Here is a 16,488-nt window from a genome sequence, read left to right on the forward strand (position 1 = left end):
CCTCTGCAGTCCGTGCCAAAGTGGTTCGTGGCCTTCCAGATGTTGCAACGATCATGGAAAGTAAGGTAATGAATTGTCTTGAATGGCCTCCAGCTGTGCAAGTGGGGAATAACTGCTGTGGGAACCCTAAATTATATAAGGGACCTCTTGCATTACCATTTCTATTAGCAACTGATAAGGCAGGCGTTGTGACATTCCACTTGTGTGTACCTTTGTGCAACCCTTCCGGGCTCCAAATTCATTGCACAACTCCAGATGTCTCTCCTCTTCTTCCCCAAAGTATAAAATCCTCAATGTTTCCAACAATCACCCCCTGGTTCCCACAAGATCACGTGTGAGACCCATGAAAACCCATGCAAGAATGCTAACATGGCAATCTTGTAGCGTTGTAAACTTTCTAAAAAGAAATACTTTTTTTTTAATATTTTAATATATTTTAATATTTTTAATTTAATTTCTGGGAATTGTAGGTGCCCTTTGGGGGTTCATAGGAATACCCTAGCATGGGGTAAGAGGGACAAGGATCCTAGAGGGCATAAAGTGGGCTGTTTGCCCATACATTGATACTGTCAGACCTATCCTAGTCTGATCTCTTCGGAAAGAAAGACCCTGGACTCCATTTGATTGAAGTGATAGCTTTAATAAAAGATGCTGGTTGGAGTAGTGTCAGGCTAGAACTAAATTTCCTGCATTCAAATGATACAGAAAGTTTTCCCGCATCTCAGCCCTCTCCCGATGACCTATCTATGTTCGGCCAATAAGAGTCTGCCTAGGTGTTTTGAGAACGCTGAGATGTTTAGGAAAATCCACATTCTTTCTCAGGGAGTGTGGCCTTGATTGTTGACACAAACTGGTTTCGAGCTCCCTATTCTTCGTCGAGCTGTCATTCCCCCCTCCCAATTTCCCATCACATATACATGCAGATCGATTGCCCATTTGTTCCCCCCTCCCATGTCTCAGGGATGCGGTGACTCAGGGGCTAAGACACTGAGCTTGTTGATCAAAAAAGGGCCTGGTGGCTCAGCAGACTAATAGCATTGTGATTAACACCAGCTGTCTGCAATTACTGTAAATTCGAATCTCCCCAGGCTCAAGGTTGACTCAGCCTTCCATCCTTTCTAAGGTAGGTAAATTGAGGACCCAGTTTGTGGGGGCAATAAGCTGACTTTGTATATATATACAAAAGTATGAAGGCTATTGCTTAACGCATTGTAAGCCGCCCTGAGTCTCCGGAGAAGGGCGGCATATAAATCAAATTAAAAAAAAAAAGTCAGCAGTTCAGCAGTTCAAATCCCTAGTGCCGCGTAACAGGGTGAGCTCCTGTTCCTTGTCCCAGCTTCTTCCAAACTAGCAGTTCAAAAGCACGTAAAAAATGCAAGTAGAAAAATAGGAACCACCTTTGGTGGGAAGGTAAACAGCGTTCCGTGCGCCTTTGGCATTGAGTCATGCCAGCCACATGACCACAGAGGCGTCTTCAGACAGCGCTGGCTCTTCGGCTTTGAAACAGAGATGAGCACTGCCCCCTAGAGTCGGGAACGACTAGCACGTATGTGCGAGGGGAACCTTTACCTTTACCTTTTTACCCATGTCTCACTCCCCCCCTCCTAGCCTTTGATGGCAGGATGCCAAGCCGAAGATAGCAGGTATCGAAGAGGCACTGTCCTACCTGTACCCCCCGGGTGTATCTGCCTTGTCTACTTGCATTGCCTTTCACTGTCCAATCTGAAGTCCTCCAATGAATCTTTTCTTTATTTCCAAAACAGACTTTGTGCTTGACCTGCATCATCTCTGGAGATCCTTACCCAGAAATCACCTGGTACAAGAATGAGAAGGTCATTACCTTCAAAGATCGGTACAAGATGGAAGTGAAGGGCACCGTGATCACAATAACCATCGAGAACGTCAGCAGTGAGGACACTGGGAGGTTCAGCATCCTTGTGAAGAACAAGTGGGGCTCTGAAACTGGGAAGGTGACGGTCAGCGTCTACAAGCAGGGGGAAGAACCTAAGGAGCTGAAAGAGTAAAGCCCCTCTGTCTGAGCCCAGGTTCAGTTCAAAGGGCTGGATCTGGTCCAGAGGACATCACCCAATAGAAGAGGATGGTCCTTATTCATTGCAAGGAAAGACCCACCTCCCCATCTCCTACCCTACCCTCGCTGCTTTCTGAGCAGACTCGTAGGCTTATGATATTTATAGATATTTATAAAAGTCAACCTCCAGCCCCATAAAAGGATTAGCATCAGGTCCCTTGGCCACCTCTCTGTGTTTTTCAGTGCTTTCAAACATATAAATAGCAATAGCACTTAGACTTATATACTGCTTCACACTGCTTTTACAGCCCTTTCTAAGTTGTTTACAGAGTCAGCATATTTGCCCCCAACAATCTGGGTCCTCATTTTACCGACCTCAGAAGGATGGAAGGCTGTGTCAACTTTGAGCTGGTCAAGATCGAACTGCTGGCAGTAGGCAGAGGGAGGGAAGGAAGGAAGGAAGGAAGGAAGGAAGGAAGGAAGGAAGGAAGGAAGGAAGGAAGGAAGGAAGGAAGGAAGGAAGGAAGGACAATAGCAGTAGCACTTAGATTTATATACTGCTTCATAGTGCTTTAAAGCCCTTTCTAAGCAGTTTACAGAGTCGCAGATTTCCCCCAACAATCTGGGTCCTCATTTTACCCACCTTGGAAGGATGGAAGGCTGAGTCAACCTTGAGTCTGGCAAGATTCAAACTGCCAAATTGCAGGCAGCCAGCACTTAGCAGAAGTATCCTGCAGGACTGGATTCTAACCACTGCGCCACCCCAGCTCTTAAAGAACGTCAAGAGCCGGTGAAGATACAGCCATTACTGGTTTTAGCTCAAAAGACTAATGAGGAGTTCATACATTTCATTAAGCCAGGTGATTCTCACCATTTTGTGGAATACAGGTGGTCCTCAACCTACAGCCATTGATTTAGCAACTGTTTGAAGGTACAATGGCACTGAAATAAGAGACGCATGAGATCACATCTGCCACCATGGCAGCATCCCCACCGGTTATGTGATCAAAATTCAGGTCCTGGGCACCTGATACAGGTAGTCCTTGAGTTACGACCACTATTGAGCCCAAAATTTAGGTTGCCAACTGAAACATTTGGTGTTAAAAGCGAGTTTGCCCCATTTTATGACTTTTCTTGCCAGAGTTGTTAAGTGAATCATTGCATTTGTTAAGTTAGTCAAATGGTTGTTAAGGGACTCTGGCTTCCCCCATTGTTTGTGTTGTGGCCCGTCAGCGGCCTATGCGTATTGTAGCGATTCCAACAACAAGGAGGCTGGTGTGGTGCTGCGCCAGCAGCGTGTGCAGCTGGCGCTCGAGTCGGACAGTGAGGAGGCTGGAGAAGATGTGCCAGAGGCGGGGATTCAGCCAGGGCCTTCAGAACCTCCAGAAGCTCCTTTAAGTGAAGAGGACAAAGAGGAGGAGCCTCTTCTCAATGCACTGGCACGCAGAGCTGTCAAAAGGCAGGAGTGGCCCCTCAGGAGGAAGTCTCCTTGAAAGTAAGGCTTGGGGCTAATTGGCCACTCCCTTAGCCTATTTAAGGAGAAATGCCAATTGCAGAAAGCTGTAGGGAACAACTTTAGTTCATTCTCCTTCGCATCTGGATTCTCTGCAAAATTGCTTCTGGGCTTTCTGCCAACTCTAGTAAGACTGTGATTATGTTATCTTAGAATGCTTGTAGGCTGTTAAGGAAGTTTATTAATAGCCTTTGGTTGCAAAAGACTGAGTTATTTGAGTAAAATAATCTTTGTATAGTTTTTGTGTGTGCTGCGTTCTTTGGGGTCCGTAGCTGGGGCAGAACAGTTTGTCAGAAGGTTGGAAAAAAGGATCACATGACACGGCAATCCTTGTAAGTATGACTCAGTTGCCGAGCATCTGGATTTTGATCACGTGCCCATGGAGATGCTTCAACGGTCATAAGTGTGGAAAACTGCCGTAAGTCACTTTTTTTCAGTGCCCTCGTAACTTTGAACGGTCAATAAATGAACCATTGTAAGTTGAGGACCACCTGTATATATTCATCACAGTTACAACATCCTGTGATTGCTATTTGCCACTTTCCCAGCTGGCTTTCGAGAAGAAAAATCAGTAGGGGAAGCCCGATTCATTTAACAACCACATCATGCACTTAACAACCGTGGCAAAAAAGATCATAAAATTGGACATGACTCACTTAACAACCACTTTGCTTAGCAACAGAAATTCTGATCCCAACTGTGGTTGTAATTCGAGGACTGCCTGTAAACCACAGTAGGAGGACTCCCGTGCTGTATAATACTACACTATTAAACAGGATGAAGTGTGTATTTTGGAGTGCGATTCACATTCTTAAACCCAATGGGTGGGATCAGGTGAATGGTTAAATTGGGCTCTATTTCACCTCGAACAATATTGAATTAAAGTTAAATCTACTGTAGTCAAAATGATTAGTTTCCAGTTAATATTCAATCTATTTCCCTTTTACTTTCAGGAAATGTTACAAGTTGGTAATTACTGTGGAACAATTCTGAAAGTCATTCCCAAGCTTGCAAGGGGTGCATGGGGGGCCCAAGGGCTCAAATCAAAGCCACCATAAATCATGACTTACAAACCACAATAATTAGACCTGAATTGTTATCAGATTCTAAACCAAAACAAAATATTTATGTGGCTGCTGCTTGCCATCTCCCTGTGGCATAAAACCAGACACCGTGATTTATAAACCGTGGTTTATGGCTTAGCGCTATGCGCAAACCCAACCACTGTAGCTGATTCAACAGAACACAATGGATCCAATCTCATGAATGAAGGCAAATATACATTTCCCAGGTTAATATTGCAGAATCCAATCTGGGTTGGTCACTGGGACCAGAGATTTAATCCTCCGAACTTTTGAACTCGTGCTGGAGAGGGGAACTTCTCTCTGTCGGAATATGTGCTTTGCGCTCCTGCTTTTGCAGGAGCGCTGGAAACCGGAAGACCAGGTGATTGGCACGCACGAGTCCAAAAGTTTGGAAGACTAAACCTCTAGTTCTGGTGACCAATCCAGATTGGATCCTTCAACATTATCCTGGGAGATGTATATTTGCCTTCATTTATGAGAATACAATGGAAATAAGCCATATGTCAACTTGCAAAGCTTTCAAGTTGCCATGAGCAGGAGGGAGGGAGAACTGAAGTGAATTCCATACATTCTTTCTGACCGCAATCAGAAGGAGGGTGTTAGGTTTCACAGCCAGCCAAAGTGGTTAATTGGAGAATGTGATTTATGCCATGGCCAGAGAGGAGGGGAGAGACAGGGTCATAGGGGAACATAAATCTACGCAGGATCAGTCCTGACTGCATCCCAGTATTGCCGGAATGGTGCTCCTAATAAATGACTATATTTCCTTTGAAGTTTGGATCATGGCTCATGAATTAATTAGGGCATCTTTCGGAAACTTGACACCATAGCTTAGGACAGTGTTGGTGAACCTTTTTGGCACCAAGTGCCGAAAAGGAAATGCGTGCACACACGGGGGGGAGCTCTAGAAACCGGAAGAGCAGCTCCCCAGCACGTACACACAGGAGCACCAGAAACCAGAAGAGCAGTTTCCCAGCGCGCATGAGCTAAGCTTCCGGTTTCCAGCGTGCACATGTGCACCGGTCACCTGGTCTTCTGGTTTCCAGCGCTCCTGCGTGCGTGAAAACCAGTTGGCCGGTGTGGATGTGCGTGCCGAAACCCAGAAGAGGAACGGGCGACAGCTGGCATGCCCGGAGAGATGGCTCTGCGTGCCACTTCCAGCATGTGTGCCATAGGTTCGCCATCACAGGTTTAGGATGATGAGTGAATGGAATCACTCAGGCCTAGACTGCAAATATTCACAGATATTTTTTCGGACTTCGATTCAACGATCTCCTGGCACTACTATATCTTTGCTGACTTGCTCTACCATTTGCTAAATAAATAGTAGGATTTGGACAGCATGATTACGATTGTATTTATTTAAGAAATATGCATGGCTGCTCAGTTCCAACACTGTGCCACTGGGCAGCTTACAAAAAAAAAGCAGAAATAAATAATGATGGCATTTTGCAGTGGCACCTGCATTTTTCTGTGAGACACTCCAAATTGTGACCGCTGGATTTAAGGAGACTCCCAAGACCCTGATTTCCTGTAAGAGCAAGCGTGCACATCGGTGCCTTCTCTCCCCCCCATTCTGTGCATACAGCAGAGCTTTGAAGAGATTAGCTTAAATTTTAGCTTCCCAAGGTCAGGACAGGAAGACACGGTGGTATTGAGCAAAAGGTGCTCAAAGTCACTGAACTCTTTGGCATTTCAATTCAATGCGTCCCATTGCAGCTCAAGCTAAAGTATTTGCTATCACGGAAGAAACATCCAGAAAGGATCCCCCATGACAAGTCACAAAACTGGTGTCAGGTTTCAAGGTCGTCTTAATTAAAATAAATTGCATTTCCAAACAAGTAATCTTTGAAGAAATCTTTCATTTTATTAAGCACGATGACCTGTCCCCGATCGTGGCGTAGCCAATACTGACTTCCTGACCCCAAACCTTCCCTTTCCATTCCCCAATTCTCGGCATCTCATTGGCCCTCTTCCAAATCACTCTCCCCATATCTAGTACTTCAGCTCCCAGGAATGTCCCCCCCCTCCCATCTCATCTCCTAGGGGACATTATCTTCAGGGAAAATAAGTAGGTGAGAAGTCAAGCGTCCTCTTGCCAGCTGCCCCCTCTTCTCCTTCTTATGTCAGCACTAGAGTAAATGCAGATTGAAGTGCTGACAACTGGGTTCATACACCACACAGGTTTGCACACAGGTTTTATTTATTTTTTATTAAACAAATGTATATTGCCGCCTAATTCATACATAGGTGACACCAGGTGGCTTATAATGTTTTTAAAAATATTCACCCCCTCCTAAGGCAGCAACAACATAATCAAATTAGCCACTGCATCTCTGTTTGTGATCCCTGGACCCACCAACAAAGCCACAATTTTAGGGCCTTTCAGAAAAAGCAATAGAATGGGAGTAACCATACCTCAGGAGGAATGATGTTCTATAAAGAAGGGGCCACCTCTCCGCAGGTACAAATAAAATCAAGATTTGAAAAAGATGCTAAAATATATGGTTTTTATAAAGAATTAACAGAATTGGGCCAGATTTTAACAGGAACTGGTGAGGAATTAATTTTAAAAATCTATACCCACCTACCTAGGTATATGGCTTGGTGGGCATGGCTTGGTGGGCATGGCAAGGGAAGGATGCTGCAAAATCTCCATTTCCACCTCACTCCAGAGGAAGGATACTGCAAAATCCCCATTCCCTCCCCACTCCTGGGGGAAAGATATTGCAAAATCTCCATTCCTTCCCCATTCCTGGGGAAAGGATATTGCAAAATCTCCATTCCCACCTCACTCCAAGGGAAGGATACTGCAAAATCTCCATTCCCATCCCACTCCAGGGGAAGCATACTGCAAAATCTCCATTTCCACCCCACTCCAGGGGAAGAATACTGCAAAATCCTTATTCCCTCCCCACTCCTGGGGGAAGGATATTGCAAAATCTCCATTCCCACCCCACTCTGGGGCCAGCTAGAGGTGGTATTTGTCAGTTCTTCGAACTACTCAAAATTTCCGCTACTGATTCTCCGAACTGCTCAAGGTTTCCGCTACCAGTTCTCCAGAACCTGTCAGAACCTGCTGGATTTCACCCCTGCCACAGGAACTATTAAAGGCAAAACTGCAGCGTATTCTGACATGACAAATATTTAGACAACAGTTCCTGTAAAAAGATGATTTTATAAAGAAATTGGTAAATCTGAGAAAGGTCTGGTCTTCATTGCTCATTGTTTTCTAAATATTCTCACAGAACAGAAATGGAAATCAGAAGAATGTTGGCTGATTTTACTGTAGTATCACAGACATCTAGAAAGTTGGTTAAAGTGGCCCAGCTATGACCAGGTACAAATTAAGTAATGTCCTGTCAAATAAGGTTGCTGCGTATTGCTCCTGATAAAGTTACCCAACATTTGTGTCTAGCTGATGAGTCATCGCTATGATTTGTCTCTAAGCCAGAATGCTTAAACATCGGCTGCCAGGTCTTCATTGCCTTTCTTTCCTTCCACCTTGCACAAATCTACCAATAATTGCAGACTTGACAGCTCCATTGAAAGAATGAAGGACTCCTGTGAATTGAACCCACGTGGGTTCGAAATGAACACGTGGCAACGAAATGAAACTGTTGCACTGCTATTCTTTGTGATTTATTTTCCTCATTTTACACCAGTGAAATTCAATACAGTACAGCCCTTGGATTTTCTGGTGGTCTCTTCAAATACTCTTCAAGTACCAAAGGAATACTGTACCAGTTTGGTATGGTTCCCACAAAGGTACAACTGAACAAGAGTTTTAATGCTCCTTGGGCCTGCTGGATGATCATTCCTAGGATGGATGAAGGAGATCTTCTGCCTGATTTGTTCTTCTGTTGGAAGATAAAGCTTTGTGTCGTAAACCAGAGATTGATTCCATGGAGAGGTTTTTCTGCGGACCAGAGGGGATGTGGTTTCACGGGGGTTGGGGACTCATGTTCTAGACAACTCTTTGATGGAGCCAGTTATCCTAAAGCAAGGGTGTCCAACCTTGGCAATTTTAAGACTTGTGGACTTCAACTCCCAGAATTCTTCAGCCACACTGGCAACAAGCAGGGCTAAAAATATGAACATGTGAATGTTTTTAAAATGTTATCTAATTTTAGGTTCTATTTAATTGGGCCAAACTATGTTATAATAATAATTTTAATTAGCAATTTTATGATGTTTGTGTATCTATATTTTTCTTGACTGTACACCGCCTTGAGTCCAAATAAATAAATAAATAAATAAATAAATAAATAAATAAATAAATAAATAAATACATACATACATACATACATACACTTGAAATCCATAAGTCTTAAAGTTGTCAAGGTTGGACACTCCTGTCCTCAATTGAGGAGGAAGCTGACTTTAAAACCAGATCAGATAGCTGGAATGAAGGCAGTGAGATGTCAATATGACTTCTCAGGTTTCTATGGTGTTTATACAACAGGCTTCACATTAATCCATGTTCCACTTTGCACGATGCTTGGCGTTAACCAGGTGTGTTGGATTCATATAATATTCTTAGGCAGAAAAAATGCAGTAAGGTTAAAACAAACCAAGGCTAGCATTGTGTAAATAAGGGTTCAGTATAAGTATGTTCTGTGGCTATAGGAAGATTGTACTTCAACCACTACGTTAAGAAAAGTGTGAGTGAAATAATCCCATCCAGGAAATATTGTTTGGTAGTAACCCTTTTTTCCTCTAGTCAATACATTCACACATCGTCTACACTATGTTGATATGGCCATGCTTTCTTTCATAACCACAATTGCTGTGTTCAAACATTGTGATATACTTTACAAACTACCATGGCTGAGTTCACACATGCTTCATCAGAACCAGTGGTAGGTTTCAAATTTTTTTACTACTGGTTCTGTGGGTGTGGCTTGGTGGACATGGCTTGGTGGGCATGGCAGGGGAAGGATGCTGTAAAACCTCCATTCCCACACCATTCCAGGGGAAGGATACTGCAAAATCCCCATTTGTTCCCGATCAGCTGGGACTTGGGAGGAGGCAGAGAATAGATGGGGGCAGGGCCAGTCAGAATTTTTACTACCGGTTCTCCAGAACTGGTCAGAACCTGCTGAAACCCACCTCTGATCAGAACCCATCTAACTGCATTATTGTTTAATTTGTTCTTGGGTTCATCTGAATGTGTTTCATGAACTCTGTCAATTGGGGTTTATCTAATAAGCCAAACTTAAGCATTATGAATGCTTAAGTTTAGCTTGTTGTAAAGTTTATGAATGAACCCTTGGTAGTACAGGGGTTTAAGGCACCCTGTTATTAAGCTTATTAAGACCAGCTGCCTGCAATTACTGCAGGGTTTGAATCTCGCCAAGGCTCAAGGTTGACTCAGCCTTCCATCCTTTCTAAGGTAGGTGAAATGAGGACCCAGTTTGTGGGGGCAATAAGCTGACTTTGTATAAATATACAAAAGGATGAAGGCTATTGCTGAGCACATTGTAAGCCGCCCTGAGTCTTCGGAGAAGGGCGGCGTATAAATCAAATTAAAAAAAAAAAAAACCCAGTCAGACACTTAGTCCCCATTTCTTCCCCATAGTCCTGATGGTCTATTTAATTCAACCTGATCTTGACATCTTATCCAGATTCCACCAGCTGACATGCTTTATACTCTGAATTAGATCAACCCTTGATAGTAACAAATCCTTATACGTGTGATTCTACAAGATTTAGCCAGTGACTAACCATTAATTAATTAATTCAAAAGATTAGCAAGCCAAAGAGCTGTTTTTTCAGGGAGAGAACTATGAGAAAACCTCAATCAGAAATAAAAATAGACTGATGTGGTTTTCAAATATAAAATTTAGAAGTAAAAGGAAACAAAAAGATTTACCGGGATGTAACTATGAATAGGTATCTGGGGGGATCATTAAGACCCCCGGTTAGTCTTTATTTGTGGTTGTCTTTATGTGTTGTGTTGTGTACCCATATACATATATAACTCATATCTGTTTGATAATTACAGTATATGTTTTTTTTAATCTGTAAATAATTAATAAAGATCAATTTTTAACAAAATAAATAAATAAAATTTAGAAGTAGAAATAAGAAGGGGGGTTTTCTTACAGATGATTCCCTGATCTTGGCCATGGAATTTAGCAAATAATATTCTTCTATGGAGTCAGCCAAGGCTTTTTCTGGCATGATGAACGAGAGGTTATTCTCACAAAGTACAAATGGAAGATTAATGATTGACGGCTCGAAAGTGCACAGCTCAGATTTGGGCAGGGTAAAGGATTCCCTCCTGTATAAAGGCAGCCATTGCCATTGGAGATGCCCCACTGGCCTTTCCCAATAGGAAGCATACAGCAGCGTTGCCAACATGGCGTTTGATGGTACCTGGCAAGTCTACACCCAAGAGAAGTATGAAGACTTCCTAAAAGCAATTGGTAAGCTACAGGCATTTTTTCCCCCAAAACGAACAGGATCTCTAAAGCAGAATCTGAGGTTTTTACTGGAGACCTGATTCCACTTTGAGCATAGTGTCCTCTGGATAAGAGGACAACTGGAAAGCTAAGCAACCTACAATGAGGAGTAAGACAATTATTTAGGGTAGTCCTACAGAAGCAGTTATTCAAACTCAAGGAGGAAGGAATGGTCCTTACCTGTAGCTAGATAGTGGCAATTTTAAGATGTGTGAACTTGGCTGGCTGGAGAATTCTGGGTTCTATCCTTTTCTCTCCCATCTTCCTCAGCACTATCAGATGATATCATTAAAGTCGCCAAAGACATCAAGCCCATAACGGAAATCCATCAGACCGGGAATACTTTTGTGATCACCTCGAAAACTCCCAACAAATCTGTTACAAACACGTTCGTGTTGGGAAAAGAAGCAGAAATGACCGCAATGGATGGGAAAAAAGTCAAGGTGAGTCATACTCAATTATCTGACATTTTATTGTATATTGCCCAGAGTCCTTCTCTGAGAGAGATGGGCAGTTCAAAAATATGAAAAGTTAGAATAGAATAGAATAGAATAACAGAGTTGGAAGGGACCTTGGAGGTCTTCTAGTCCAACCCCCCTGCCCAGGGAGGAAACCCTACACCACTTCAGACAAATGGTTATCCAACGTCTTCTTAAAAATTTCCAGTGTTGGGGCATTCACAACTTCTGCAGGCAAATTGTTCCACTTATTAATTGTTCTAACTGTCAGGAAATTTCTCCTTAGTTCTAAATTGCTTCTCTCCTTGATTAGTTTCCACCCATTGCTTCTTGTCCTGCCCTCAGGTGCTTTGGAGAATAGCTTGACTCCTTCTTCTTTGTGGCAGCCCCTGCTATTATGTCTCCCCTACTCCTTCTTTTCTTTAGACTAGACATACCCAGTTCCTGCAACCGTTCTTCATATGTTTTAGCCTCCAGTTCCCTAATCATCTTTGTTGCTCTTCTCTGCACCCTTTCTAGAGTCTCAACATCTTTTTTACATTGTGGAGACCAAAACTGGATACAGCATTCCAGGTGTGGCCTTACCAAGGCCTTATCAAGTGGTATTAACACTTCACGTGATCTTGATTCTATCCCTCTGTTTATGCAGCCCAGAACTGTGTTGGCTTTTTTGGCAGCTGCTGCACATGGCTGGCTCATACCTAAATGGTTGTCCACTAGGACTCCAAGATCCCTCTCACAGTTACTATTGAGCATAGATTTTCTTGGTCCGATTTGGTGCCAAATAGAAACCTTCCTGAGAAAAGGCACTCAAAACTAAAAGGCTAATAAGCATTCTGTCAGAATTCACAAATGTTGGTCCTAGGCTAGAATTAATCCCTGTTTATGCTAAAGGGGGGGGGAGGGGAAGGGCAGCTAAAAATCTGGACTAAGGCAGTCTGGAAAATGGGGTGGTGCCTGGAGACAATTCAGAAGCTAAATGGTGAGCAAGGTGCATTTACATCAGCAGGTTCTGATCAATTCTGGAGACCAGTTACTACTATTGAGAAAGGTACCACATATATGGTACTTGTGCATTTTGTTTTTCTTCCCTAAATGTAGAACGGTGCTTTCAATGGATGGATGGATGGATGGATGGATGGATGGATGGATGGATGGATGGATGGATGGATGGATAGATAGATAGATAGATAGATAGATAGATAGATAGATAGATAGATAGATAGATAGATAAAGGTCTTCTTGATCTGAAAATCGTAAGGCTAGTTATGGAGACTCCAATCCTGGTACCCCCCATCTTATTTATTTTTATTTATTTATTTAATCAAATTTATATACCACCCTACTCTCGGGGGACTCAGGGTGGTGAACAGCCAGATAAAAATACAAATAATACAAACATTAAAACCCATTAAAATTATTAAATATTTTGGCCGAAACAAATTTAAAACACCCAATTATAAAACAGATTAAACAATTTAAAAAATTTAAAAGGGAGAGTTTTTTCTTAGTTTTTTTCTATAATTTTCTGGACAGACTATAAAAAACATCTATGGAGATTGTCAATCATCCAGGTCATGGTTGACCTAAAGGTGCTTTTTGCAAAAGATGCCTGGACTTTTCTGCTTTTTTCCTTTGAAAATATTTTGTTTCTCATCTGAGTTAGAACTGAAGAAACTTCTTGGATGTGAAGCAAAACATTTTCAATGGAAAAAAATAAAGAAAGTTCAGTTGCCTTTTGATAAAAGTACTTTCGGGACGACTGCAGGAAACCTTTGCTACTGAAATCTATGGCAAAATATCTCTGCAATTTATTAACTCAAGGTTGTAACTGCAGCACTGTTTTCCTCCCCCCCCCCCAACATTGATTTTTTTCTAACATTATCTTTACATTTTCTAGTGGCTTGGACCTAATTGTTGTTCAGCCATCTACATGTTTCTTGCTGTTTGATCCATGTTCAGTAATGGTTTCATTGTTTTACAGTGCATGGTAAATCTCATGGATGGAAAATTAATAGCCAAGTCAGACAAATTCACCCACGAGCAACAAATTATAGGCAATGAAATGGTGGAGGTAAGTCAAAGTTCATAGCTTAATAGACAGGAAGAATAAAAAATTAATTTCCCCCAGGAAGATAGGATAAGAAGTTGATTCAAATAAATGGCTGTGATTGGCTGATACAGACCTAGAGAATATGGAACCCCTGTTTCCTCAATTAACCCAGTTTTCTCAGTCTGCATAATATACAAGCCGAGATTAGATTTTTACCACACGCTAGGCTGAAAAGTGCTGGAGAACAATGGTAACTCTCCAGGGGTGAAACCCAGTAGATTCTGACAGGTTCTGGAGAACTGGTAGCGGAAATTTTGAGTAGTCCGGAGAACCGGCAAATACCACCTATGCCTGGCCCCAGAGTGGGGTGGGAATGGAGATTTTGCAATATCCTTCCCCCAGGATTTGGGAGGGAATGGAGATTTTGCAGTCTCCTTCCCCTAGGATTTGGGAGGGAATGGAGATTTTGCAATATCCTTCCCCCAGGATTTCGGAGGGAATGGAGATTTTGCAATATTCTTACAGAAGTAAGAATGAAAGTAAATTCTTAAATAACTAAAATTCCTGTGTTTTATCAACTAGTGCAGTTCCTCGCTTTTTCAAATGCCATTGATTCAAAGATATATTCATTTTTCTCCTAGTTCTTGCCTGCTGCAATTTTAAAGAGCTGTATTTGTGTTGAAATACATTTTGTCAGAAGCTTTACATTCACTAATTAAAAGTCATTTTAATTTCAAAGGCACCTATCTTCACTTTTCTCCCACAGACTATTTCCTGCGGCTCAGCCACATTCACCCGAAGGAGCAAGAAGATTTAAACCAAAAGGAAAAGGACTTTATTATTTTTTTTGTAGGTGCTTTTGTACATGAGACATTAAAAAAAAAACACTGTCCATATCAGTTCATGTTTCCTTTTATTCAAAAACAACAGATTTTAGAATGACCAAGCATGTCCTTTTATTTATTTTGATACAATATTGAAGAAAAAGTAGAAAAAGGCAAGGGCAATATATTTATTTATTATTATTATTTTATTTTATTCATTTTGACACAATACAATATGAAGAAAAAATAGTAAAGGTATAAAGGTGTAAAGGTGTATTTATTCATATATTTATCATCTTATTAAATCTATTTATTTACATGTTTAAATTATTGATATGGTCAACAGCTTCAGAACTGCAGGAGTACTATTCAGCAGATTCTGACAGGTTCTGGAGAACCAATAGCAGAAATTTTGAGTAGTTCGGAAAATCAGCAAATACCACCTCTGGTTGGCCCCAGAGTGGGGAGAGAATGGGGATTTTGCAGTATCCTTTCCCTGCAATGGGGTGGGAATGGAGATTTTGCAGTATTCTTCCCCTGCCACACCCACCAAGCCACACCATGCCCACCAAACCACGTCCACAGAACCGGTAGTAAAAAAAATTGGATTTCACCACTGTAAACACTCTCTTGGGCTGCAGGAAGAACGAAGTTAACCTGACTGTTCATTGGAAGCACCAACTATAAAGTTAAAGCTTAGGTCACGGATTCTCAACCATGGCAACTTCGAGACATGTGGACTTCTCACTCCCAGAATTCCCCGGCTAGCCACGTTGGCTTAGGGATTATGGGAATTGAAGTCCACAGGTCTTAACGTTTGCCATGGATAGGAAACTCTGGCTTAGATGTTACAGCTACATAATACAAGTGGAAAAATCATTGGTGATCATCATGTTGGAAAAATCAAAGGCAATTGAAAAAATGGCTAGATATTCTCTGTCAGCCCGCCTCCCCAGACAGACCAGATCAGGAAGACTAAAATTAGGTTGAATAGAATAGAATAGAATAGAATAGAATAGAATAGAATAGAATAGAATAGAATACAATACAATACAATACAATACAATACAATACAATACAATACAATACAATACAATACAATACAATAGAATTTTTATTGGTGAAGTGTGATTGGATACATAAGGAATTTGTCTTGGTGCATACTCCGCAGTTTATGTCTCTGTAGAACTGTACTGTAGAACTACAATGCAATGCAATGCAATGCAATGCAATGCAATGCAATGCAATGCAATGCAATGCAATGCAATGCAATGCAATGCAATGCAATGCAATGCAATGCAATACAATACCAATACCAATACCAATATCAATACCAATACCAATACCAATACCTTGGTGGTGCAGTGGACTAAGTGCTGTTATGTAGCACTTAGCAGCCAGCAGCCTGCAATTAGTGCGAGTTCAAATCTCACAAGGCTCAAGGTTGACTCAGCCTTCCATTCTTCTGAGGTAGGTAAATTGAGGACCTGGATTGTGGGGGCAATAAGCTGACTTTGTAGAAACACTGCTTATGGGGGGCCAAAAACCCTAATAAGCAGGTATATACAAAAGAATGAAGGCTATTGCTATAAGTGCATTGTAAGCCACCCTGAGTCTTCGGAGAAGGGCGGCATATAAATTGAACTAATAAATAAATAAATACCAATACCAATACAATACAATACAATACAATACAATACAATACAATACAATACAATACAATACAATACAATACAATTCTTTATTGGCCAAGTGTGATTGGATACACAAGGAATTTGTCTTTGGTGCATATGCTCTGAGTGTACATAAAAGAAAAGATACGTTCATCAAAATCATAAGGTACAACACTTAATGATAGTCATAGGGTAGAAATAAGCAATCAGGAAACAATATCAATATAAATCATAAGGATACAAGGAACAAAATTGCAGTCATACAGTCATAAGTGGAAGGAGATGGGTGGTGGGAACGATGAGAAGATTAATAGTAGTGCAGACTTTGTAAATAGTTTGACAGTGTTGAGGGAATTATTTGTTTAGCAGAGTGATGGTGGCATTAG

The 16,488-nt window shown here is 41.7% G+C and overlaps 2 protein-coding genes across 5 annotated transcripts in view; both read left to right on the forward strand.

The window, feature by feature from the left end:
• MYOM3 (myomesin 3) overlaps window positions 1–4,331 on the forward strand; it is a 76,666-nt gene extending 72,335 nt beyond the window's left edge. For all 4 annotated transcript variants that reach the window (XM_034413465.3, XM_034413467.3, XM_087876280.1 and 1 more), the window contains exons 36-37: window positions 10–65; window positions 1,764–4,331. In XM_034413465.3, coding sequence (XP_034269356.2) covers window positions 10–65; window positions 1,764–2,024 — 317 coding nt within the window. In that variant the 3' untranslated portion in view covers window positions 2,025–4,331. The remainder of the gene's footprint in view (window positions 1–9; window positions 66–1,763) is intronic.
• Window positions 4,332–10,930: 6,599 nt separating this feature from the next.
• LOC117663501 (fatty acid-binding protein, liver) lies at window positions 10,931–14,504 on the forward strand. Its single transcript, XM_034413745.3, has 4 exons — window positions 10,931–11,058; window positions 11,365–11,537; window positions 13,537–13,626; window positions 14,372–14,504. Exons 1-4 carry the CDS (start codon window positions 10,992–10,994, stop codon window positions 14,420–14,422), a joined length of 381 nt encoding a protein of 126 aa, XP_034269636.1. The 5' UTR covers window positions 10,931–10,991; the 3' UTR covers window positions 14,423–14,504.
• The last annotated feature ends 1,984 nt before the right edge of the window (window positions 14,505–16,488 follow it).

Source organism: Pantherophis guttatus, chromosome 10 (assembly GCF_059756535.1).
Source record: "Pantherophis guttatus breed Tessera chromosome 10, ASM5975653v1, whole genome shotgun sequence".
Taxonomy (NCBI): domain Eukaryota; kingdom Metazoa; phylum Chordata; class Lepidosauria; order Squamata; family Colubridae; genus Pantherophis; species Pantherophis guttatus.

What these genes read in the sequence shown, in the direction of transcription:
- LOC117663501 (XM_034413745.3), top strand. Translation starts at nt 10,992, where the DNA reads ATGGCGTTTGATGGTACCTGGCAAGTCTACACCCAAGAGAAGTATGAA. An exon ending in TGGATGGGAAAAAAGTCAAG is followed by an intron (nt 11,538 to 13,536) that starts GTGAGTCATACT and finishes ATTGTTTTACAG; the next exon opens with TGCATGGTAAATCTCATGGA. An exon ending in TAGGCAATGAAATGGTGGAG is followed by an intron (nt 13,627 to 14,371) that starts GTAAGTCAAAGT and finishes TTTCTCCCACAG; the next exon opens with ACTATTTCCTGCGGCTCAGC.